This window comes from Seriola aureovittata, chromosome 16, assembly GCF_021018895.1.
Source record: "Seriola aureovittata isolate HTS-2021-v1 ecotype China chromosome 16, ASM2101889v1, whole genome shotgun sequence".
NCBI lineage: Eukaryota > Metazoa > Chordata > Actinopteri > Carangiformes > Carangidae > Seriola > Seriola aureovittata.
In genome coordinates, this window is record NC_079379.1 from 5399585 (window position 1) to 5423545 (window position 23961).

The 23961-nt window shown below is 41.0% G+C and overlaps 1 protein-coding gene and 4 gene segments (V, D, J or C); 3 read left to right on the plus strand and 2 right to left on the minus strand.

Moving 5' to 3' along the window:
* Nucleotides 1–1050: 1050 nt before the first annotated feature.
* On the minus strand, nt 1051–1777 carry LOC130183305 (Ig kappa chain V region K16-167-like). The segment is given in 2 exon segments: nt 1051–1478; nt 1558–1777. Coding segments are annotated over 2 exon segments (423 nt in total).
* Nucleotides 1778–3250: 1473 nt separating this feature from the next.
* LOC130183908 (Ig kappa-b4 chain C region-like) lies at nt 3251–6713 on the plus strand. The segment is given in 3 exon segments: nt 3251–3320; nt 5333–5410; nt 6225–6713. Coding segments are annotated over 3 exon segments (477 nt in total).
* A 1830-nt stretch (nt 6714–8543) lies between these two features.
* On the plus strand, nt 8544–10806 carry LOC130183912 (Ig kappa-b4 chain C region-like). The segment is given in 3 exon segments: nt 8544–8612; nt 9434–9509; nt 10318–10806. Coding segments are annotated over 3 exon segments (474 nt in total).
* A 1003-nt stretch (nt 10807–11809) lies between these two features.
* Nucleotides 11810–12400, minus strand: LOC130184026 (Ig kappa chain V region 3368-like). The segment is given in 2 exon segments: nt 11810–12132; nt 12349–12400. Coding segments are annotated over 2 exon segments (375 nt in total).
* A 5286-nt stretch (nt 12401–17686) lies between these two features.
* On the plus strand, nt 17687–18645 carry LOC130183913 (uncharacterized). Its single transcript, XM_056399647.1, has 2 exons — nt 17687–17899; nt 17998–18645. The coding sequence occupies exons 1-2, from the start codon at nt 17690–17692 to the stop codon at nt 18643–18645; spliced, it is 858 nt and encodes a 285-aa protein (XP_056255622.1). The 5' UTR covers nt 17687–17689.
* Nucleotides 18646–23961: the final 5316 nt, after the last annotated feature.

Genomic DNA, 23961 nt, shown 5'->3' on the forward strand with positions numbered 1-23961 from the left:
ATCTTACCAAGTTTGTTTTCTGTTCTTTCAGACAATAGGGAATGTGCAATGAGTTACGTGAAAGGCCCCAGATGCACCAAATGTTTCTTATTAAACGCAGGCGTTTTCTTGTTTCCATTAAAATTGAATAAAATCATATGTAATAGAAAAATCATTTTCTGCACTTTGTATAACCCGTTGTGAACTTTGTGCGACCTGGCTTTGTGTATCCATGAATGTGAATCTGTTGCCACATGTATGCTCCTTATCTGGTACTGTCCGGTACAAACTAGGGAGCAGTTTATCCTCGTACATACACCTGCTTCTTCTTGGCAGTTAGACACACACACATCCCGACCCTGCCTCCTTCTTTCTTTTTTTCTAGAAAGTTCACGTACACTCTTGGTTTGATATCAGTCTGCAGTTGCACTCTGTGTGACTGTACACTGATCCTTTGCAAAGCTCTTATTAAAATATACGAAAAAACTTGATCATTTCATCAACTGTTCATTTTCAGATTTCCATCACACAACGACTCTGATAGTGGAATGACAACTGTGAAAAAAACTAAGAAGGAATTGATAGAAAGGCAGGAAAACATTACAATACATTGATTTTACATGTGGAATATACCTGAGTCTTAAGTAGGTTATCTGACTTTATTGAAATTAGATTCTGAAGAAAGATTCATTGCACATTTAAGAAAAGAGAGAGAATCCAGAAATCCTGTTTTAACTTCTGATCTTATAAAAAACTTAAGGAAGGGAATTGAAGATTTTCTGGTGTATAGTAGGAAGTCATCATCATACAGGCGGATGTTATGATGATGTGAGATGATTGATACCTGGGATGTTGATAAATTTCCTAAATCATAAAAGCAGGAGTCAGAGTAGTGTGAAAAAATCATAGAGGTCCAATTAATATTTATGATTATATTTGAATCAGTATATATCTACTTGTATCATGAGACTATACTAATGTTTGTGTGTGTGTGTGTGTGTGTGTGTGTGTGTGTGTGTGTGTGTGTGTGTGTGTGTGTGTCTGTGTGTGTGTGTGTGTGTGTGTGTCCTCAGTGAACTGTATCAGTCTCTGCAGTAGCTTCCAGCTGCAGCAGTCAGTTCAGTTTCTGTTCAGTCTGACTGAGGGAGGTTTTTGTACGACGCTTTTTCACTGTGTGAACACCCACTGACTGTTGATATAGTGGAGACTCTGACAGTAGTAAACTGCTGCATCTTCAGTCTGGACTCCACTGATGGTCAGAGTGAAGTCAGAGTTTGATCCACTGCCTGTAAAACGACCTGGAATCCCTGATGCTCGAGTGGAAGCATCGTAAATAAGGAGTTTAGGTTTTTCTCCATCTCTCTGTTGGTACCAGGATAAACGATGTTTGTTGCTATAAACATGAACAGCCTGACTGGTCCTACAGCTGATGGTGACGGAGCCTCCCAGAGCAGAGCTCACTGCTCCAGGCTGAGTCACTGTGACCTGTCCTCTGGACTCTGAGGACACAGAGACAGAAACATAAAGCAGCGTCATGGTTTTGTCGGCTTCATTTGAGTTTGATTCTCTGGACTTTACCTGTGAAGCAGCAGCAGAGGAGAGTCCAGATGAGGACGGAGACCAAAGTCATGTTTCTGATGAGGAGGATTTCTGTGTCTACTGTTGTCATGAAGGACAGCTGTCAGTCATCCAGTCTTCAACTCTCAGGACTATAAACTCTCCCAGAGCACTGGAGCATGGTGCTGCTGATGCAAAGTGGCTCTCTATGGAAATGCTCTGACTGACTCCAGCAGGGACTTTGTTGTTTGTTGCTGACACATTATTACATGTAAAATGATTCATGTGAAAGGAAAAAATGACAACGGTAATGGTGTAAGTATGACCAGTGATCTGATCAGTACATTGTAAAGAGAGTAGAGCCAATACTATGCTGAGATTACAGGTGTGTTTGATGGACATCTTAACTCTGTGTATTTTAAATTAGGTGGTAGTTGCCAGGAAACTTATTTTAGTTCCTGATCAGATTCTGGGCTAAAAGAGGAGAAAATAATGGTATCACAATATTTTGTAGATTCTCATCTGCAGATAAATTCATTTCATGGTGGTGAGAAGAAGTGGGTGGTAACGACTTACAGATCTGTTACATGTTGGAGTAGTTTTAATGCAGCCAACACAGTCATTATGTTGCTTTCACTTACTGCTTCATGCACTCATGCACATTCCAGTAAGAGGCTGAGGATCTGCTGATCCCAGGTCTGCTGCGACTCCACTAGGCCACGCCCCTCATGACTCTGTTCTTGTGCTCCATTTCACCATCAGTCATGAACAAGACCCAGATTAAACTCCTTTACTAACCCCCACTCCTGTCTTCTAGCAGAGGACCATGGTCTCAGACTTGAAGGTGCTGACTTTAATCTCGGCTGCTTCACACTCGCCTGCAATCTGCCCGAGTGCTGAAGGTCACCGTCTCATGAAGCAAACAGAACCACATCATCTGCAAAGAGAAGGGATGCAATTCTGAGGTTCCCAAACCGGACACTCTCATCACTCCTGCTGTGTCTTGAGATCCTGTCCACTGTCAAAAACAGCATCAGAAACAAAGATCAGCCTTGACGGAGTCCAACACCCACTGAAAATGTGGACGTCATTGGCATTAGGTTCATTCTCTTTGCCACACAGGCAGGCTAAGGCGGGGACCTGGGAGAGCTGATGTCAGTCATATCCACATCAAAGAAAAGAAAAGCTAAAGACGGTGGTGTGCTGGTATGTTTTCTTATTAAACTGCTTGATACCGAAGTTGTTTCTTCAGTCATTACTTTGGTTCTCAAACTCAAGTAGTTACTCTGATCACTACTTTTACCTGAGTGCTTGTTTTTACAAAGTAACAGTACTTGTACGTGAGTGCAGTTTTTAAATACTCCGGCAAACTCTGAGACAGAAGTTTTCACTAAAATATACTTTGCATTATAAATATACTGAATGTTACACTGACATTAATCCAATGAAATAGCTATATTTACAACTGAGGTCAGGTTTGTATGCGAACCAGCCTTTGCTGAAGTAGGATTGTTATAGAACCTGGAGGGAATAAAATAAAAGAAATGGTCTGAAGGGCCCTGAGAGCAATGGTGTTGGAGTAGCAGCCGTAGCGAGGCCCAGGTTGAGGATAGATAGGAGCCTTAGCTTTAGGGTAGACAGGAGACTTTGAGGATAAACAGGAGACCTAGGTTGGGGATAGATAGGAGGCCTCTGGACACCTGGCACTACTACTATGCCCTGGCATGCCTGGTTTGGGGAGGGTCCACACGTTCTGAACACCATTGTTCCCAAGGCGTTGATAGGTAAAAAGGAACTATATATGATGATGCACAGGCTCTCTGTCTTCAGTTCACATCTGGATCTGATTTCACTTTTGTTCTTGTGAAAGAATAAATTCTATTGGATTGGACTCTGATCATATCCAGTGACTTCTATTTTGAATCTTTTTTGACTCCAGTAAAAGTGCAGTTTTGTAAAAAGTGTTTGTGAAGAGGTCTAGACTGAAACTCTGGCCCAGACCTGGACTTTTTCTCTACAACACATGGAAGTCATCTTCAGTCACAGCTGGACAGATTTTTTGTCTCAAGTTCATGTAGGAACAGCTGTGAGCAGCAACGTGAGTTTTCTGAAGGTCTTCATGTTGCACTTGAACAACTTCTCGTTCATGCTGAAAACTATTTCAATAAAAGTCCACTCCAGCTGTTCTGGAGCTTTGGATTAAATGACATGATCTTCCTCAGCAGATTGAGTTTGTACATTTGTCATGGAATTTTTTTTAGTTCAAAGAAATGTGGAAAGGAACGTGTCAGAAATAGTCAGAGGAACGACATTTTAACATCTGTATTTCAAACTGTTTAAACTATGTTGTCCATATAAAACAGTGAGTGTATCCAGACGACCTGCTTTGATTACTGATCAGGTTTGAGGCTGGGAGTTGGGAAGAAGATTATGTTGTGATGAATAGTAGAATGTGAATGGTCTTGAGTGTTTGGAATAGATCATGATGGAAGAGACCAGTGGACCAGCGTATAATAAGATACATCATGGATCAAAAAGATACGGATGTCTTGTGAAACTTTATACAGAGATTAATACAGTTGAAGGTGAATGTTGACTCAGTTTTATAGTTAGTTCTGATGGTTAGGGTTAGGGAATGCATTATATCAATTAGTGTCCTTGCAAAGATAGAAGTACAAGTGTGTGTGTGTGTGTGTGTGTGTGTCCTCAGTGAACCGTATCAGTCTCTGCAGTAGCTTCAAGCTGCAGCAGTCAGTTCAGTTTCTGTTCAGTCTGACTGAGGGAGGTTTTTGTACGACGCTTTTTCACTGTGTGAACACAGCTTGACTGTTGATGTAATGTTCACTCTGACAGTAGTAAACTGCTGCATCTTCAGTCTGGACTCCACTGATGGTCAGAGTGAAGTCAGAGTTTGATCCACTGCCTGTAAAACGACCTGGAATTCCTGATTCTCGAGTGGAAGCATAATAAATAAGGAGTTTAGGTTTTTCTCCATCTCTCTGTTGGTACCAGGCTAAACAATGTTTGTTGCTATAAACATAAACAGCCTGACTGGTCCTACAGCTGATGGTGACGGAGCCTCCCAGAGCAGAGCTCACTGCTCCAGACTGAGTCACTGTGACCTGTCCTCTGGACTCTGAGGACACAGAGACAGAAACATAAAGCAGCGTCATGGTTTTGTCGGCTTCATTTCAGAGGGACGGATGTTGATAGAGGAGAGGAGTTTGATTCTCTGGACTTTACCTGTGAAGCAGCAGCAGAGGAGAGTCCAGATGAGGACGGAGACCAAAGTCATGTTTCTGATGAGGAGGATTTCTGTGTCTTCTGTTGTCATGAAGGACAGCTGTCAGTCATCCAGTCTTCAACTCTCAGGACTATAAACTCTCCCAGAGCACTGGAGCATGGTGCTGCTGATGCAAAGTGGCTCTCTATGGAAATGCTCTGACTGGCTCCAGCAGGGACTTGGATCACTCTGATCATGCTGTTTATCAATGGATCAATCAGTTGATCAGAGTATTGATCAGGATGTATTAATACTTATTTCCATGTGGTTTAGGTTTCATGTCTGAGTAACTTTTTTTCTGATTTTGTTTTCTTACATATATATTATATATATTAAAATTGAAGCAAAAGCTTGATTTTTCTGTAAAATGAATAAATGTAGAATATTGTTAATTTTATAAATATTGTTCTGTGGTTGTCATTTCTCACACCTGCTGAAAAAATATTACTAACAGACTGATTCTGGTGAGTTTGTTTGTTTCAGAGTCAGAGAGCCGTGTCTCTCTACAGTGAGAGGTTTTTGTACGACGGCTCAATGACTTTGTATCACTGTGGTGGACTTTTGGTGGAGGAACCAGACTGGATGTTGGAAGTAAGTTTTTACACAAATACTAAAGAAACATTAATGTAACATAATGTTGTAAATTCAGTTTCTTAATATTTGCAGCAGATAAAATGATGGTGTTTATTCATCAGACTTTGAGTATTAATGTTTTTATTTCTCCTCCTTCATCATGGAGGTGAACTCAGAGCAGCTTTACTGAACTTTTCCTTACACATTCCTGTCATGCTGAAATTGAAGTTCAACTGTAGAAAAGATCAAACTTTAATTATTTTCAAATATGTTTTCTAATATGTATTTATACATTTAAAACTTGAAAGACATTTAATGAATTAAAATTCACCTCATTTAGATGAGTATTGAAAAATGTTGTCATGCTGCACATTATGTAAAATCTGACATTGCTTCATGCTGTCATACTCTGTGTCCAATGTAGTTTGAAATAACTTCAAAACTTTTTGAAACGACTGAATTCAACATGAGGAACATTTGATGGTTGTCAGATTATTTTATGTATTTGCTTCTTTCCTCTGAAAAGTGAAGTTTTTGATTAGAACATTTTTTGATCATTTTTTTTGAAAAAGTTAAAAAGAATTGTGCCAAATCTTCTTCTGGTGTTTCCAGTGTAGTTTGATATATTTCAGGTCAAACTGTATGATGATTGTCTCTGTGCTGATGTGCATGAGAGGCTTCTTAAAGGGAAGTGAAACAATGTGAGTGAGTGACTGGTGGAGCAGAAAAACCATCTGACAGAAACTCCTTAAAGGAGGAAATCAACTGTCACACAGTAAAGGTGTCCAGGTGTCTGCCGTTTGATTGACAGCTGCTGATTGTTGTCTCCTAGGTGACGCCCGTCCCACCCTGACGGTGCTGCCCCCCTCCAGTGAGGAGCTGCAGCAGGAGAAGGTCACAGTCCTGTGCCTGGCCAACAAGGGCTTCCCCTCAGACTGGAGTCTGGCCTGGAAGGTGGAGGGCAGCAGCAGCAGCAGCAGCTGGGAGGAGAGCAGGAGCCCCGGGGTGCTGGAGAAGGACGGCCTCTACAGCTGGAGCAGCACCCTGAGGCTCCCTGCAGACCAGTGGAGCAAGCTGGGCTCTGTGACCTGTGAGGCCACCCAGGGCTCCCAGACTCCGCTCTCAGAGACACTGAGGAGAGACCAGTGTTCCCAGTCCTGACCTGACTCACTGGGACTCTGCTACTGGTTTTATTCTCTTCTCTGTCGCACTGTCTCTCTCTCTTTTATTTCACATTTCAGTAACAATATTTACGATCTTCTCACAGTGTTTCCACATTGTTTCTGTGTTTCTAGAAAATAAAAATCTGTTCATCAAATCATTTTTGTGTCATTGTGACTTTTTTAAATCCACAGAAAAATTCAGGCGACAAAAACATTGTAATTTCTCCATGATGACATCATACAGAATATATAACATTACATAATACATATTCATACTGACTGTTTATTCATTGTGTACATTAGCTCAGTCACAACTCCTCATTATTCTTTAACTGGTACAAGCCAGTGATGGAAGTTGCAGTCCATAATTTGTGATCAATAATCAATCAGAATCAATAAGGACTTATTCATGAGTGTAAAGTGTCTCTTCTATATTCATGGCAGATTTTTCTTCAGTATCAACATTTGTAACTAAAACCATTGAAGGAACATTTCAATGAAGAATCATCCAGTCATCTCTTGTTACTGAAGTGTGTCATAGTGAGAACTCTCACATTGTTTTACTCGTAGCTTTTTCTAGAGAATTCAAAAATCCTTTAAATAGAACAAAGATACTCAAAAAATAAAATGTTATGATTGTGAAACAAGAAGCAACATGTCCTCAGCATGTAGAGATATAAAGTGGATGGAATCTCTCCTTCTAATCTTGGAAGTATGAAGAATTAAAGTGTTACTGAATTAAATTCTCCATGAATCTTTTTCTATTTCAATGATAAAATACTTTTGTTTTTTGGAACATGAAACATACAAATTGACTAAAATATGTCACAGAGGAATAATTAGTGACTTTATATGAAGAAAATTATATCTTATTAAAGTTTTCCAATTAATTTACCAAATGAATATATTTTAAGTTTAAGAGGAAATGTTATGAGAAAACTCTGTTGGTGTTCACATTATCAAACTTTAACTTGTCATGTTTTGCCCTCGTAGACACTTTTTGTTAGTTTTATTTTGGACTTTTCTCACTTCCTGTTTTATTTTGTAATAAGGTTTCCTTGTGTGTCTGTGTTTTGCTTCCTGTCTTGGTCCTGTGTCTGTGTGGTGATTGTCTGCCCCGCCCTAATGTGTTTCACCTGTGTGCAATCACCTTTGCCTCCTGTGTCTATATAGTCTTTGTGCTCCCCTTTGTCTGTGTCAGTTCGTCTGTTGTTTTTCACTGTTGTCGTAGCCACGATCTGTTCATGTCTGTTGACGTTGTCTGTTCACGTCTGGTTGTCCTCAGTCTGTCCAAGTCTGCTCATGTTACCTGTTGTTCTTTGTTAAATAAACCTGCCGGCACCGTCTCCCATGTTTTGGCTGGATTTGGGTCCAACTTTCCTCAATACCCTTGACAAAACTAAGGTTAGCTTTGATCAGCAGAATGGTCCAAAGCCAATGTTAATGGAAGTATTAACAGACAAACCTTTTGGATTAAATACAGTATATTGAGAGTTAAAAAGTTCAAAGTGGATCAAAGTGACTTGTGTCTTAGTGTCAGTGCAGCTGTGAGTCAGATCAGTTCCTCTGCAGCTGAGGGAGGTTTTTGTTCAGCTAAAAAGATATTTAATCTCCACAAGCAGTTCAGGACATTTAGACGTTGTGAGGACGTGTTAGACTTGTGAGGATATTTGGGCCGATCTTCAGCTTCAATCTGCTTTTTGAGGAGCAAGACTTGGTTTTAGGGTTGTTGTTTGAATTAAGTCGGCGTCAGGCATTTATCTGTGAAGGCTAGGGTAAGGTTAAGGGGTTTTGTGTGTGTGTCCTCAGTGAACTGTATCAGTCTCTGCAGTAGCTTCCAGCTGCAGCAGTCAGTTCAGTTTCTGTTCAGTCTGACTGAGGGAGGTTTTTGTACGACGCTTTTTCACTGTGTGAACACCCGCTGACTGTTGATTTCATGATAACTCTGACAGTAGTAAACTGCTGCATCTTCAGTCTGGACTCCACTGATGGTCAGAGTGAAATCAGAGTTTCTTCCACTGCCTGTAAAACGAGCTGGAATCCCTGATGCTCGAGTGGTAGCATAGTAAATAAGGAGTTTAGGTTTTTCTCCATATCTCTGTTGGTACCAGGCTAAGTAGTTTGAGTTATAAACAGCCTGACTGGTCCTACAGCTGATGGTGACGGAGCCTCCCAGAGCAGATCTCACTGCTCCAGGCTGAGTCACTGTGACCTGTCCTCTGGACTCTGAGGACACAGAGACAGAAACATAAAGCAGCGTCATGGTTTTGTCGGCTTCATTTCAGAGGGACGGATGTTGATGGAGGAGAGGAGTTTGATTCTCTGGACTTTACCTGTGAAGCAGCAGCAGAGGAGAGTCCAGATGAGGACGGAGACCAAAGTCATGTTTCTGATGAGGAGGATTTCTGTGTCTTCTGTTGTCATGAAGGACAGCTGTCAGTCATCCAGTCTTCAACTCTCAGGACTATAAACTCTCCCAGAGCACTGGAGCATGGTGCTGCTGATGCAAAGTGGCTCTCTATGGAAATGCTCTGACTGACTCCAGCAGGGACTTGGATCACTCTGATCATGCTGTTTATCGATGGATCAATCAGCTGATCAGAGTATTGATCAGGATGTGTTAATACTTATTTCCATGCAGTTTAGCATCCATGTGTTTGAATCACTTTCATTCTGATGTGATTTTCTTATATTTTATTAAACAGCTGCAAGATATAGATTTTTATACAAAATGAATAAATATAGAATATTGACAATTTTATAAATATTGTTCTGTGGTTGACATTTCTCACACCTGCTGAAAAAATATTTAAAAATATTCATTCTGGTGAGTTTGTTTGTTTCAGAGTCAGAGAGCCGTGTCTCTCTACAGTGAGAGGTTTTTGTACGACGGCTCAATGACTTTGTATCACTGTGGTTGACTTTTGGTGGAGGAACCAGACTGGATGTTGGAAGTAAGTTTTTACAGAAATACTAAAGAAACATTAATGTAACGTAATGTTGTAAATTCAGTTTCTAAATATTTGCAGCAGATAAAATGATGGTGTTTATTCATCAGACTTTGAGTATTAATGTTTTTATTTCTCCTCCTTCATCATGGAGGTGAACTCAGAGCAGCTTTACTGAACTTTTCTTTACACATTCCTGTCATGCTGAAATTGAAGTTCAACTGTTGAAAAGATCAAAGTTTGATTATTATTAAATATGTTTTCTAAAATTGAATTATTCATTTAAAACTTAAAAGAAATTTAATGAATTAAAATTCACCTCATTTAGATGAGTATTGAAAAATGTTGTCATGCTGCATATTATGTAAAATCTGACATTGCTTCATGCTGTCATACTCTGTGTCCAATGTAGTTTGAAATAACTTCAAACCTTTTTGAAACGACTGAATTCAACATGAGGAACATTTGATGGTTGTCAGATTATTTTATGTATTTGCTTGTTTCCTCTGAAAAGTTTTGAATTAGAACATTTTTCATTATCTTTATGAAAAAGTTGAAAAACAAATGTGCGAAATGTCCTTCTGGTGTTTCCAGTGTAGTTTGATATATTTCAGGTCAAACTGTATGATGATTGTCTCTGTGCTGATGTGCATGAGAGGCTTCTTAAAGGGAAGTGAAACAATGTGAGTGAGTGACTGGTGGAGCAGAAAAACCATCTGACAGAAACTCCTTAAAGGAGGAAATCAACTGTCACACAGTAAAGGTGTCCAGGTGTCTGCTGTTTGATTGACATTTGCTGATTGTTGTCTCCTAGGTGACGCCCGTCCCGCCCTGACGGTGCTGCCCCCCTCCAGTGAGGAGCTGCAGCAGGAGAAGGTCACAGTCCTGTGCCTGGCCAACAAGGGCTTCCCCTCAGACTGGAGTCTGGCCTGGAAGGTGGAGGGCAGCAGCAGCAGCAGCAGCTGGGAGGAGAGCAGGAGCCCCGGGGTGCTGGAGAAGGACGGCCTCTACAGCTGGAGCAGCACCCTGAGGCTCCCTGCAGACCAGTGGAGCAAGCTGGGCTCTGTGACCTGTGAGGCCACCCAGGGCTCCCAGACTCCGCTCTCAGAGACACTGAGGAGAGACCAGTGTTCCCAGTCCTGACCTGACTCACTGGGACTCTGCTACTGGTTTTATTCTCTTCTCTGTCGCACTGTCTCTCTCTCTTTTATTTCACATTTCAGTAACAATATTTACGATCTTCTCACAGTGTTTCCACATTGTTTCTGTGTTTCTAAAAAATAAAAATCTGTTCATCAAATCATTTTTGTGTCATTGTGACTTTTTTAAATCCACAGAAAAATTGAGGCGACAAAAACATTGTAATTTCTCCATGATGACATCATACAGAATATATAACATTACATAATACATATTCATACTTACTGTTTATTCATTGTGTACATTAGCTCAGTCACAACTCCTCATTATGCTTTAACTGGTACAAGCCAGTGATGGAAGTTGCAGTCCATAATTTGTGATCAATAATCAATCAGAATCAATAAGGACTTATTCATGAGTGTAAAGTGTCTCTTCTATATTCATGGCAGTTTTTTCTTCAGTATTAACATTTGTAACTAAAACCATTGAAGGAACATTTCAATGAAGAATCATCCAGTCATCTCTTGTTACTGAAGTGTGTCATAGTGAGAACTCTCACATTGTTTTACTCGTAGCTTTTTCTAGAGAATTCAAAAATCCTTTAAATAGAACAAAGAAACTCAAAAAAGAAAATGTCATGATTGTGAAACAAGAAGCAACATGTCCTCAGCATGTAGAGATATAAAGTGGATGGAATCTCTCCTTCTAATCTTGGAAGAATGAAGAATTAAAGTGTTACTGAATTAAATTCTCCATGAATCTTTTTCTATTTCAATGATAAAATACTTTTGTTTTTTGGAACATGAAACATACAAATTGACCAAAATATGTCACAGAGGAATAATAAGTAACTTTATACGAAGGAAATTATATCTTAATGAAGGTTTCCAATTTATTTACTCAATGAATATATTTTTAGTTTATGAGGAAATGTTATGAGAAAACTCTGTTGGTTTTCACATTATCAAACTTAAACTAAGGTTAGCTTTGATCAGCAGAATGGTCCAAAGTCAATGTTAATGGAAGAATTAACAGAAAAACCTTTTGGATTAAATACAGTATATTGAGAGTTAAAAAGTTCAAAGTGACTTGTGTCTTAGTGTCAGTGCAGCTGTGAGTCAGATCAGTTCCTCTGCAGCTGAGGGAGGTTTTTGTACGACGTTGTATCACTGTGTGAGCGGGAAGCTGTTATGCTGCTGACAATAATAAACTCCTGCATCTTCACTCTGAACTCCACTGATGGTCAGAGTGAAGTCAGTCTGATCTGCTGTTGCACTAAAACGATATGAAACTCCAGACTGAAGATATGTTGTATCATAAATCAGGAGTTTAGGAGCTTCTCCAGGTTTCTGACGGTACCAGTTAATGTCATCACCTATAAGTCTACTGGCTTTACATCTGATAGAGACAGTCTGTCCTGGAACAACAGACTGAGATCCAGGAGACTGAGATCCAGGAGACTGAGTCAGGATGATTTCTGCTGATGAACCTGGAAAACGTGAAGAAGAGGAGAAGGGTTATTGAGACAAATCCAGCTTGGAGAAAGATGATCAACATCCAAACAGAAGAGGATCATTTCTTTAACATGGAGAACAGATGGAAGAAGGTCAATGCTGCTTGTCTCAGTGTTTCTCCATCACAGCAGAACATCATTGTGGTGAACCTGGTTGCATCCTGAAGCAAAGTTTTCACAAGAGAGTCTCACCCTGAACAAGGAGCCCCAGGGTGGCCAGCAGTAGAGTCAGAGACATCATCATTGTGCTGCCGGCGTGTCAGTGGCTCTGAAAGGCCTGGACAGCCACTGATCAACACTGGCCTCTTAACGGCTGGGAGCAGAGAGGCAGGACACATATGCAAACACACAGAGTCAGTGAGCTGGAGCTGTCCTCAACACATCATGATGTTTCCCATCAGTACTGAGAGAGGTGACTATTTACATGAAATATGAAGGCACTGGACCTGAAGGCCAAGGAATTAAAAGATGTGATTGGCCCAGTCCAGTCTCAAATAAGACAAAACTAATGGGTCGGCCCACAAGCAAAGCGCCCGGTCTGCCAGAAGACCAGTCCAGCCCTGATTTTCAGTATCTTACCAAGTTTGTTTTCTGTTCTTTCAGACAATAGGGAATGTGCAATGAGTTACGTGAAAGGCCCCAGATGCACCAAATGTTTCTTATTAAAAGCAGGCGTTTTCTTGTTTCCATTAAAATTGAATAAAATCATATGTAATAGAAAAATCATATTCTGCACTTTGTATAAGCCGGTGTGAACTTTGTGTGACCTGGCTTTGTGTGTCCATGAATGTGAATCTGTTGCCACATGTTTGCTCCTTATCTGGTACTGTCCGGTACAAACTAGGGAGCAGTTTATCCTCGAACATACACCTGCTTCTTCTTGGCAGTTAGACACACACACATCCCGACCCTGCCTCCTTCTTTCTTTTTTTCTAGAAAAGTTCACGTACACTCTTGGTTTGATATCAGTCTGCAGTTGCACTCTGTGTGACTGTACACTGATCCTTTGCAAAGCTCTTATTAAAATATACAAAGACAACTTGATCATTTCATCAACTGTTCATTTTCAGATTTCCATCACACAACGACTCTGATAGTGGAATGACAACTGTGAAAAAAACTAAGAAGGAATTGATAGAAAGGCAGGAAAACATTACAATACATTGATTTTACATGTGGAATATACCTGAGTCTTAAGTAGGTTATCTGACTTTATTGAAATTAGATTCTGAAGAAAGATTCATTGCACATTTAAGAAAAGAGAGAGAATCCAGAAATCCTGTTTTAACTTCTGATCACATAAAAAACTTAAGGAAGGGAATTGAAGATTTTCTGGTGTATAGTAGGAAGTCATCATCATACAGGCTGATGTTATGATGATGTGAAATGATTGATACCTGGGATGTTGATAAATTTCCTAAATCATAAAAGCAGGAGTCAGAGTAGTGTGAAAAAATCATAGAGGTCTAATTAATATTTATGATAATATTTGAATCATTATATATCTACTGGTATCATGAGATAGTGTGTGTGTGTGTGTGTGTGGTGTGTGTGTGTGTGTGTGTGTGTGTGTGTGTCCTCAGTGAACTGTATCAGTCTCTGCAGCAGCTTCCAGCTGCAACAGATGGTTCAGTTTCTGTTCAGTCTGACTGAGGGAGGTTTTTGTAGGACGCTTTTTTACTGTGTGAACACAAGCTGACTGTTGATAGTGTGGCGACTCTGACAGTAGTAAACTGCTGCATCTTCAGTCTGGACTCCACTGATGGTCAGAGTGAAGTCAGAGTTTGATCCACTGCCTGTAAAACGACCTGGAATCCCTGATGCTCGAGTGGTAACAAAGTAAATGAGCCGTTTAGGTTTTTCTCCATCTCTCTGTTGGTACCAGGCTAACAAATGTTTGTTGCTATAAACTTGAACAGCCTGACTGGTTCTACAGCTGATGGTGACGGAGCCTCCCAGAGCAGAGCTCACTGCTCCAGGCTGAGTCACTGTGACCTGTCCTCTGGACTCTGAGGACACAGAGACAGAAACATAAAGCAGCGTCATGGTTTTGTCGGCTTCATTTCAGAGGGACGGATGTTGATGGAGGAGAGGAGTTTGATTCTCTGGACTTTACCTGTGAAGCAGCAGCAGAGGAGAGTCCAGATGAGGACGGAGACCAAAGTCATGTTTCTGATGAGGAGGATTTCTGTGTCTTCTGTTGTCATGAAGGACAGCTGTCAGTCATCCAGTCTTCAACTCTCAGGACTATAAACTCTCCCAGAGCACTGGAGCATGGTGCTGCTGATGCAAAGTGCCTCTCTATGGAAATGCTCTGACTGACTCCAGCAGGGACTTGGATCTCTCTGATCATGCTGTTTATCAATGGATCAATCAGTTGATCAGAGTATTGATCAGGATGTGTTAATACTTATTTTCATGTTGTTTAGGTTTCATGTGTTTGAGTAACTTTTACTCTGATTGACTTTTCAAGTATTTCAATGAATTGCTGAAAAAAGTTAATTTTACTTTAAAATGAATAAATATGGGAAAATCATGAATCTAAAATTGTTGTGTTGTGTTATCGTCCTTTTTTATACAAGCCAACAAAATATTAAATCAGAATAATTTTGGAGAGTTTGTTTGTTTGAGAGGTTTTTGTACGGCGGCTCAATGAGTTTGTGTCACTGTGGAACACGTTTGGTGGAGGAACCAGACTGGATGTTAACTGTAAGAACATTTGTCTCTTTTAATAACTCAATTTCTATTTCTATTGATTTACAGGTTTTGCCCGTTGCTTGAACACATTTTGCAAAACTTCGCTCATTGTGCCAAAACTCTACACATAAGTGCAACACTGGGAAATATATCATTCACATGTGTGTCAAATTGAAACTCTACTATCAAAACCTAACAATCCTTTGTCAAAATGTAACTCTGATGACAAAATGACACACACTTACATCATATGCATACACTTTCAGATCAGGGGGAACACACTAGTCTACTTTATATAAAACACTGCAGTCTTTGATTTTCACTGTTTATTCACAAGGCACATTTTCAAACAACCAAAAAAGCAAATAGGCCTACTCAATATTGTACATTGCAGTAACATGAATTCAGATAAAGCAAAAAAAAAGAAAAGAAAAAAACACTATACTGTAAACACAGAAAATCATGGCAATTGTGCAAACGTGGGCTCATGGATCCCGCCGTATGTTGGGGTCTTGCCACAGGACCTCATCGACATCGCAAGCAATGTCTTCTCCCGCTAGGCACCGGGGAAAATATCCCCTTGCATGTCGAAACCATCCATGGATTGCTGTCACCTGAATGTCGCAGCAGGCCTGTTCCATTGCCTGCAGAAGAGGCATGCGGGCATGTGGTTGGCGGTCATATACACGCCATCGCCAAGCCAAAAAGAATTCCTCTATAGGGTTTAAAAATGCTGAGTAAGGGGGCAAGTACACCATTTCAAATTGATTGCGGTTGGTGAACCAGGCCTGGACCAGAGCAGCCTGATGGAAACTGACATTATCCCATACCACCACAAACCTGGGCTGATCTGGTCTGTTCTGTACAACTATATTATGGAGAGCATCTAGAAATGTGAGTATATGTTGGGTATTGTGTGGACCTAGTTTTGCATGATGATGCAGAAGCCCTCGAGGGCTTATGGCGGCACACAATCTGATATTTCCCCCGCGCTGCCCCGGGACGTGCACAATTGCCCTTTGGCCAATTACATTACGACCCCGTCGTCTTGTTTTGCTCAGGTCGAATCCAGCTTCATCAATGAAAATGATTTCATGAGGATGTGCAGCTCCATCCATGGCCAAGATTCTCTGTAACAAAAAAAAATAACATATTACTACAGTGCTACACATACAGAACCCCCACCCCATCACACAGGTACCTGTGTAGCTCTCCGAATGGATCCATGTGGTACTGATATGGTTAATTCAGCTGCTACTGGATTTCACCAATACTGTATTGTAAATGTAAAGGACAGTTACACTTACCCGTACATATTCACGTCAAAGTCCTTTGACCCTGACACTGTTCCTCTCAAATGGGACCCTGTAGAGCTGCTTCATGGTGATGTTGTGTTTTCCCAAGATGCGTCTGATGGTGGTGATGCTCACATGGTTTATGTTGTTGAACACTTGCCTGTCTGCAAGTATTTTCTGTCGTAGCTGGTGGAGACGGATGGCATTGTCTGCCCGCACTAGGTCCACAACGGCAAGTTCCTGCTGTTGTGTGAACAGGCGATGGCGTCCTCCCCCAGAAGGTCTTCTAGTCATTCTAGAGAAATACAACCACAACTTGTCATTGGTTTGCTTCTTTTTCTTACAGGACAACATATACTGTACTTTACTGTATATACTGTATCATCCACTGTACTGAAACGTCTCAATATAAGTAATCATGGTATGTTTCACAAAAACTACCACTTTGGCTGCAAAAGGAGCATTAGCACCCTGCAATACCCTGTACACGTGATGTGGTAATGTGATATACTGTAGTACAGTACTGTAAATACCATCTGAGCAGAGTAGAAAGTAGAGAGGTGAAGACATACCTGTTTTCCAGTCGGAAGGTTCTTACAGTTTTTTCTGAATGCTTAAGCGCTAATCATGTTCTTGTAGCACAATTTCTAAAACTATTAATACATATAGCAAAACCACTCACTGAGTTAGCCAAACTAAAAGCACAAATACTGCTTTGCACTCAGTTTGTAATTTTGTAACACACACTTTGCAAAACTGTAGGCACAATTCACTGCACAGCACTCTTTTTGCAGAACTTTAAACACAACTCGCTGCTTACACTCAATTGCCAAATTTCCAAAACACTCCTAGCAAAATTATACACATGTATGGCTATTATTTACACTATTTTGCCAACTGTCTGGCACACTTTCACATGTGAAAACAATTTTAGAGAATTAGTTCACTTTGCAATCAGCCTAAGCACTATAAATAAGCCACAGGTAAGCTGTCTGTGTGGAGTACAATGGAAGGAGCAAGAAGAGTAAGAATCAGAGGAGTTGGAGGAAGAGGACGTGGAGGTGAAGGAGTTGGAGGAAGAGGACGTGGAGGTGAAGGAGTTGGAGGAAGAGGACGTGGAGGTGAAGAAGCGAGAGGGTTAGAGGAAGTTAGAGGAAGAGGACAAGGAGGAGCAAGAGGAGGACGAGGAGGGGGAAGAGGAAGGGTAAGAAGAAGAAATAGAATAACTGATGACATCAGAGCAACAATAGTGGACCATGTCATAAACCATGGAATGACCCTGAGGGAAGCTGGCCAACGGGTTCAGCCTAATTTGAGCCGCTACACTGTAGCGAGCATCATTAGGACATTTCGAAATGAAAATCGGTAAGTACAGTCACATTGCACTAAGATTTGTAGCACTGCCCTACTCTAATGAGAAACACAACAATACCATACATGCAAAAATTCTGAAATTGTTACTTTACAGAATTGCTAGACGTCCAGATGTTGGGGGCAGAGGAAGAATGTTCACTCCAGAACAAGAGCCCCATATAGTGAATATGGTGATTGCCAATAACGCAATAACACTACGCGAAATACAGCAGCGTATAATTGATAATGACACCATCTTCCAAAATATACGCAGTGTGAGCATGTCAGTACTAAGTCGTGTACTTGCCCGCAACAGAATAAGGATGAAACAAATTTACAGAGTTCCTTTCGAAAGAAATAGTGAACGTGTGAAGCAACTGCGATATGAGTATGTGCAGGTAAGCTATAGTGTCATTGGTTCTGAATTTCGAAGTGCATAGGCTACTGTAGTGCTGTGTATGGGCCTGATGTGTTGCATTTGTTTTGTCTTGTCCAGAGAGTAATGGAGCTGGAGGCAGATGCCATGGGACACGAGCTGCTCTTTGTCGATGAGGCAGGTTTTAACCTCAGTAAAACAAGGAGGCGTGGTAGGAACATTATTGGACACCGTGCAATAATCAATGTCCCAGGACAACGTGGTGGTAACATCACCATGTGTGCAGCTATCAGCCAAAATGGTGTTGTTCACCATCATGCAACCATTGGCCCATATAACTCTGCACACATGATTGCATTCCTGGACACCTTACACGACATTCTCACTGTTCAGAGACCAGAGCAGACCCGATATGTTATCATATGGGACAATGTTAGTTTCCATAGGGCTGCTTTGGTCCGCAACTGGTTTACCGATCACCCACTCTTCATGGCACTCAACCTCCCCCCATACTCTCCATTCTTAAATCCGATTGAAGAGTTCTTTTCTGCCTGGCGCTGGAAAGTCCACGACCGCCATCCCCATCAACACACAGCCCTTTTACAGGCAATGGAGGAGGCATGTGGAGATATTGAGCAGGCATCATGTCAGGCCTGGATACGGCATGCAAGGAGGTATTTTCCCCGGTGCCTTGGACTGGAGGACATCGCATGCGATGTAGATGAGATTTTGTGGCCGGACCCAGAGAGACGGCATGATGTAGGCTGATTGTCTTTTTTTTGTGAATTTATTATTTTGTGTTCTGTGCTGTGTCTTTGTTTTGACGAGTGTGAATAAACACCAATACTTGAAGTTTGGATCCCTGTGTGTTTACAGAACTATGACAAAAGTATGACCTCAAACTGACCTAGCCTACCTTGTGCACAGAGAAAGCAAAAGCCAGATGTGTTTTGTATTCATACCATCAGTGTGTAGTTGGCACATTATGTGCTTAGTAAATGATGGCATGTGTTTACTGTTTGATACGAAAACACCATTTTTACTAAGGTGTGAAGAGTTAATCAAGCTGTGTTCGCTTTTGCAAGAGAACTATAACGTTTTGATAATTTGGTGAAAGGTTTTCTCATTTGTGTGTAGAGTTTAGCAAAAATAGCCAATGTTGCAAAAAATGTGCTTAAGCATTCAGAAAAAACTGTATTACAGATGCCACTGTGAAGCGGCTTAGATGTGGGTGGACTCTCTGCCCAGCTTCCCTCACAGTCAGGCCATGGTTGATGACATGGTCCACCAAAGTTATTCTTATATCATCAGAAATAGGGGTCCGTGCATGGCCTCTTCGACCTTGACCTTGTCCTTCTCCTGCTCCTCTTCCTCGTTCTCTTCCTCTTTCTCTTGCTCTACCTCTGCCTCTCGCTCTCCCTCCATCCATGCTTGCAAAGTTCTTGAAATGGCTAAACTGAGGGCTTTTTGTAGCTGGCTGATTGGTGTTCAGTTTTGCAAGTAAGTGCCTTCAGGTGTGTATTTGAGTGGTTGCAATTACCCGATGTGTTTTGTATTTTGGATACATGTGTTTTCCAAATGGCACCCTGAGATTTCATTTTTGAACGAAGTGTCTTATGTATGAAATAGAGTGTAGTATGCAGGACCAAGTGTGTTGCATAAAGGAGTAAGTGTGTGGCAGAATTGCAACTCGAGTGCAAAGCAGCACTTTTGTTTAAGGTATGGGTACATGTGTTTGAGGTATGGTAACAAAAGCTTCAAGTTGTGTTACTTTAGTCTAAGCATGGGTCTATAGTGTTCAAGCAACGGGCAAAAACTGTAATTCATAACTATAGTCATTATTGTAATATTTTAGCTGAGAGTCACAGTGTCTTGACACTTGAAACTAAAATGTTCTTCTGTTAAACACATCATGATGTTTCCCATCAGTACTGAGAGAGGTGAATATTTAAATAATCTTTGAAAGGAGGGAATATGAATGTTAAAAATGGAGGGTTAAAAAGGTTATTTATTCTCTACAAGCAGTTCAGGACATTTCGTCGTTGTGACGACGTGTTAGACTTGTGAGGATATCTGGGTCGATCTTCAGCTTCAATCTGCTTTGTGAGGAGCAAGACTTGGTTTTAGGGTTGTGGTTTGAATTAAGTCGGCGTAAGGCATTTATCTGTGAAGGCTAGGGTAAGGTTAAGGGGCTGTGTGTGTGTGTGTGTGTGTGTGTGTGTGTGTGTGTGTGTGTCTGTGTGTGTGTGTGTGTGTGTTGTGTGTGTGTGTGTGTGTGTCCTCAGTGAACTGTATCAGTCTCTGCAGTAGCTTCCAGCTGCAGCAGTCAGTTCAGTTTCTGTTCAGTCTGACTGAGGGAGGTTTTTGTACGACGCTTTTTCACTGTGTGAACACAGCTTGACTGTTGATATAGTGGAGACTCTGACAGTAGTAAACTGCTGCATCTTCAGTCTGGACTCCACTGATGGTCAGAGTGAAGTCAGAGTTTGATCCACTGCCTGTAAAACGACCTGGAATCCCTGATACTCGAGTGGTAGCAAGGTAAATAAGGAGTTTAGGTTTTTCTCCATCTCTCTGTTGGTACCAGTGTAAATACTGGTTGTTGCTATAAACTTGAACAGCCTGACTGGTCCTACAGCTGATGGTGACGGAGCCTCCCAGAGCAGAGCTCACTGCTCCAGACTGAGTCACTGTGACCTGTCCTCTGGACTCTGAGGACACAGAGACAGAAACATAAAGCAGCGTCATGGTTTTGTCGGCTTCATTTCAGAGGGACGGATGTTGATGGAGGAGAGGAGTTTGATTCTCTGGACTTTACCTGTGAAGCAGCAGCAGAGGAGAGTCCAGATGAGGACGGAGACCAAAGTCATGTTTCTGATGAGGAGGATTTCTGTGTCTTCTGTTGTCATGAAGGACAGCTGTCAGTCATCCAGTCTTCAACTCTCAGGACTATAAACTCTCCCAGAGCACTGGAGCATGGTGCTGCTGATGCAAAGTGGCTCTCTATGGAAATGCTCTGACTGACTCCAGCAGGGACTTGGATCACTCTGATCATGCTGTTTATCAATGGATCAATCAGCTGATCAGAGTATTGATCAGGATGTGTTAATACTTATTTCCATGTGGTTTAGGTTTCATGTGTTTGAGTAACTTTTACTCTGATTGTCTTTTCTTGTATTTTAATGAATTGCTGAAAAAGATTGATTTTACTTTAAAATGAATAAATATGGGAAAATTAGGAATCTAAAATTGTTGTGTTGTGTTATCGTCCTTTTTTAAACAAGCCAACAAAATACTAAATCAGAATAATTTTGGTGAGTTTGTTTGTTTGAGAGGTTTTTGTACGGCGGTTCAATGAGTTTGTGTCACTGTGGAACACGTTTGGTGGAGGAACCAGACTGGATGTTAACTGTAAGAAGATTTGTCTCTTTTAATAACTCAATTTCTGTTTCTATTGATTTAATTAATAACTATAGACATTAGTGTAATACTTTAGCTGAGATTTGGTATTTAATTTAACTGCAGTGATTTTTCACTGCGTCACAATGTCTTTACACTTGAAACTAAAATCTTCTTCAGTTAAACATTTTGTCAGTGAAACAGTTTTCAGGAGAAATATTTGCTGGGAATAAACGTATTCCATATTGAGAAAATATTGTTATTAGTCTTTAAATTTCAGCCCAAGTACTGGGACAAATATTTCTCACATTGTTTTTATTTGATCTTCTCAATGAACTTCATTTTTTATACAATGTGTGGAATAAAAAAACATCACTGTTATATTTAAAATGATTCTGTATGAGCAGGATTCATTTGATGAGTTTCAATGTGTAAATCAGTCGTTGACAAAATTAATTTTGAATGAACAAAGTAGACAGAGTCCATCCCAGTCTTTTGTCTTTTAAAAAAGAAACCTTTCAGACGTTGTACTGAAACCTGTCTGTTGTTACGGTTTAGCAGTGATGCCTGTCTGTTGCCATGGTTACTGGGCTCAGAGAGGGAAGTGAAAAACTGAAGAGCAGTTTCATCCAATCTGAGGACGACCAACAGAAGTAGTTGCCTCCTCTGCTGCAGTCCACAGGAGGGAGTTTAGTTTCATAAAAACTTTGTTACTATTTCTCTCTGCAGTGGGTCGAGTTGCACCCACCCTGACGGTGCTGCCCCCCTCCAGTGAGGAGCTGCAGCAGGAGAAGGTCACAGTCCTGTGCCTGGCCAACAAGGGCTTCCCCTCAGACTGGAGTCTGGCCTGGAAGGTGGAGGGCAGCAGCAGCAGCAGCAGCTGGGAGGAGAGCAGGAGCCCCGGGGTGCTGGAGAAGGACGGCCTCTACAGCTGGAGCAGCACCCTGACTCAAGGACATTGTTGTTGCTTGGTGATGATCAGAAAAAGAAATGATTGGATCAATTGATTCATTCAAACTCTCTCAGTTCAAGCAGACAGTGTCTCAGTGTAGCAGTCACATCCTAAACCCTGGTGGGAGCTAAAGGTATGGATGGTCATTGAAGGAGCTTTTGCTGTTTAGAGAAAAAAACTCTCACCCTCACAGGGTGAGTGCAGTGTTCAAAATACTCAAAAGACCAGTGAATGTCCACACCAAAGAATTTAGTTCAAATTGTTTAGTGAATCTTTTCAGCAAGCAATGAACAATTACAGAATTCTGGATCAGATGTGCCTTTTCCTAACCAATAACAAGTGTTGGTCAGTCCACAGTCTGACAACCTAACTTTCCCTGATCCAGTGTATTTATACAAGTACAAACAAAGAAATGTGCACGGGCGTTTTGTCGTCTTCTGATTGGCTCTGCTGGCTTCCTCCTTCCCATCTGACTCCGACCTCAAGTGTAACCTAAAGCTCAGCACGCTCAAAGGAAGACAGTTAATATATACATATAAATTACCACTAATCTACCTCTGTTACCTCCGGCTGCCCCCTACACATGGCCATAGGGTGATCTTTATCAGTGGTTGTAAATAGTTTCCCTGAGGCAGATGTTTAAATGACCACTCACCCTTAGCACCTAAATATCCACTAGTATAAATCATTAAACAGTTTTAACTTTAATAGTCTAAAATACTACAACATCATATAAAGACTTTTTGAGACCTGATTTCTCATATACAAATGTAATATATGGACATATATTGAATTTCCATATATGGATGCTTATATTTTAGACGTGTATTACATGAATATTCATTACTTTGTAAAAGTTTTAGGCAGGTGTGAAAAAATGCTGTAAAGTAAGATGCTTTCAAAAATATAAATAATAATTGTTTATTTTTATCAATTTACAAAATGCAAAGTGAGCGAACAGAAGAAAAATCTAAATCAAATCAATATTTGTTGTTACTACCCTTTCCCTCAAACCAGCATCAATTCTTAAAGGTACACTGGCACAAACTCAGGGATGTTGTAGGATTATAGTCAGGTGTATGATCAACCAATTATACCAAACAGGTGCTAATGATCATCGGTTTCACATGTAGGTTGAAACACAGTCATTAACTGAAACAGAAACAGCTGTGTAGGAGGCTTAAAACTGGGTGAGGAACAGCCAAACTCTGCCACCAAGGTGACGTTGTGGAAGACAGTTTCATGTCACAGGTCATACACCATGGCAAGACTGAGCACAGCAACAAGACCCAAGGTAGTTATACTGCATCAGCAAGGTCTCTCCCAGACAAAGATTTCAAAGCAGACTGGGGTTTCAAGATGTGCTGTTCAAGCTCTTTTGAAGAAGCACAAAGAAACAGGCAACGTTGAGGATCGTAGACGCAGTGGTCGGCCAAGGAAACTTAGTGCAACAGATGAAAAACACATGAAGCTTATTTCTCTCCGAAGATGTCCAGCAGTGCCATCAGCTCAGAACTGGCAGAAACCAGTGGGACCCTGGTAAACCCATCTACTGTCCGGAGAAGTCTGGCCAGACGTGGTTTTCATGGAAGAGTTGCAGCCAAAAAACCATACCTCAAACATGGAAACAAGGCCAAGATACTCAACTATGCATGAAAACATAGGAACTGGGGTGCAGAAAAATGGCAGCAGGTGCTCTGGACTGAGGAGTCAAAATTGGAAATATTTGGCTG

What these genes read in the sequence shown, in the direction of transcription:
- LOC130183913 (XM_056399647.1), top strand. Translation starts at nt 17,690, where the DNA reads ATGGTGATTGCCAATAACGCAATAACACTACGCGAAATACAGCAGCGT. An exon ending in TGCGATATGAGTATGTGCAG is followed by an intron (nt 17,900 to 17,997) that starts GTAAGCTATAGT and finishes TGTCTTGTCCAG; the next exon opens with AGAGTAATGGAGCTGGAGGC.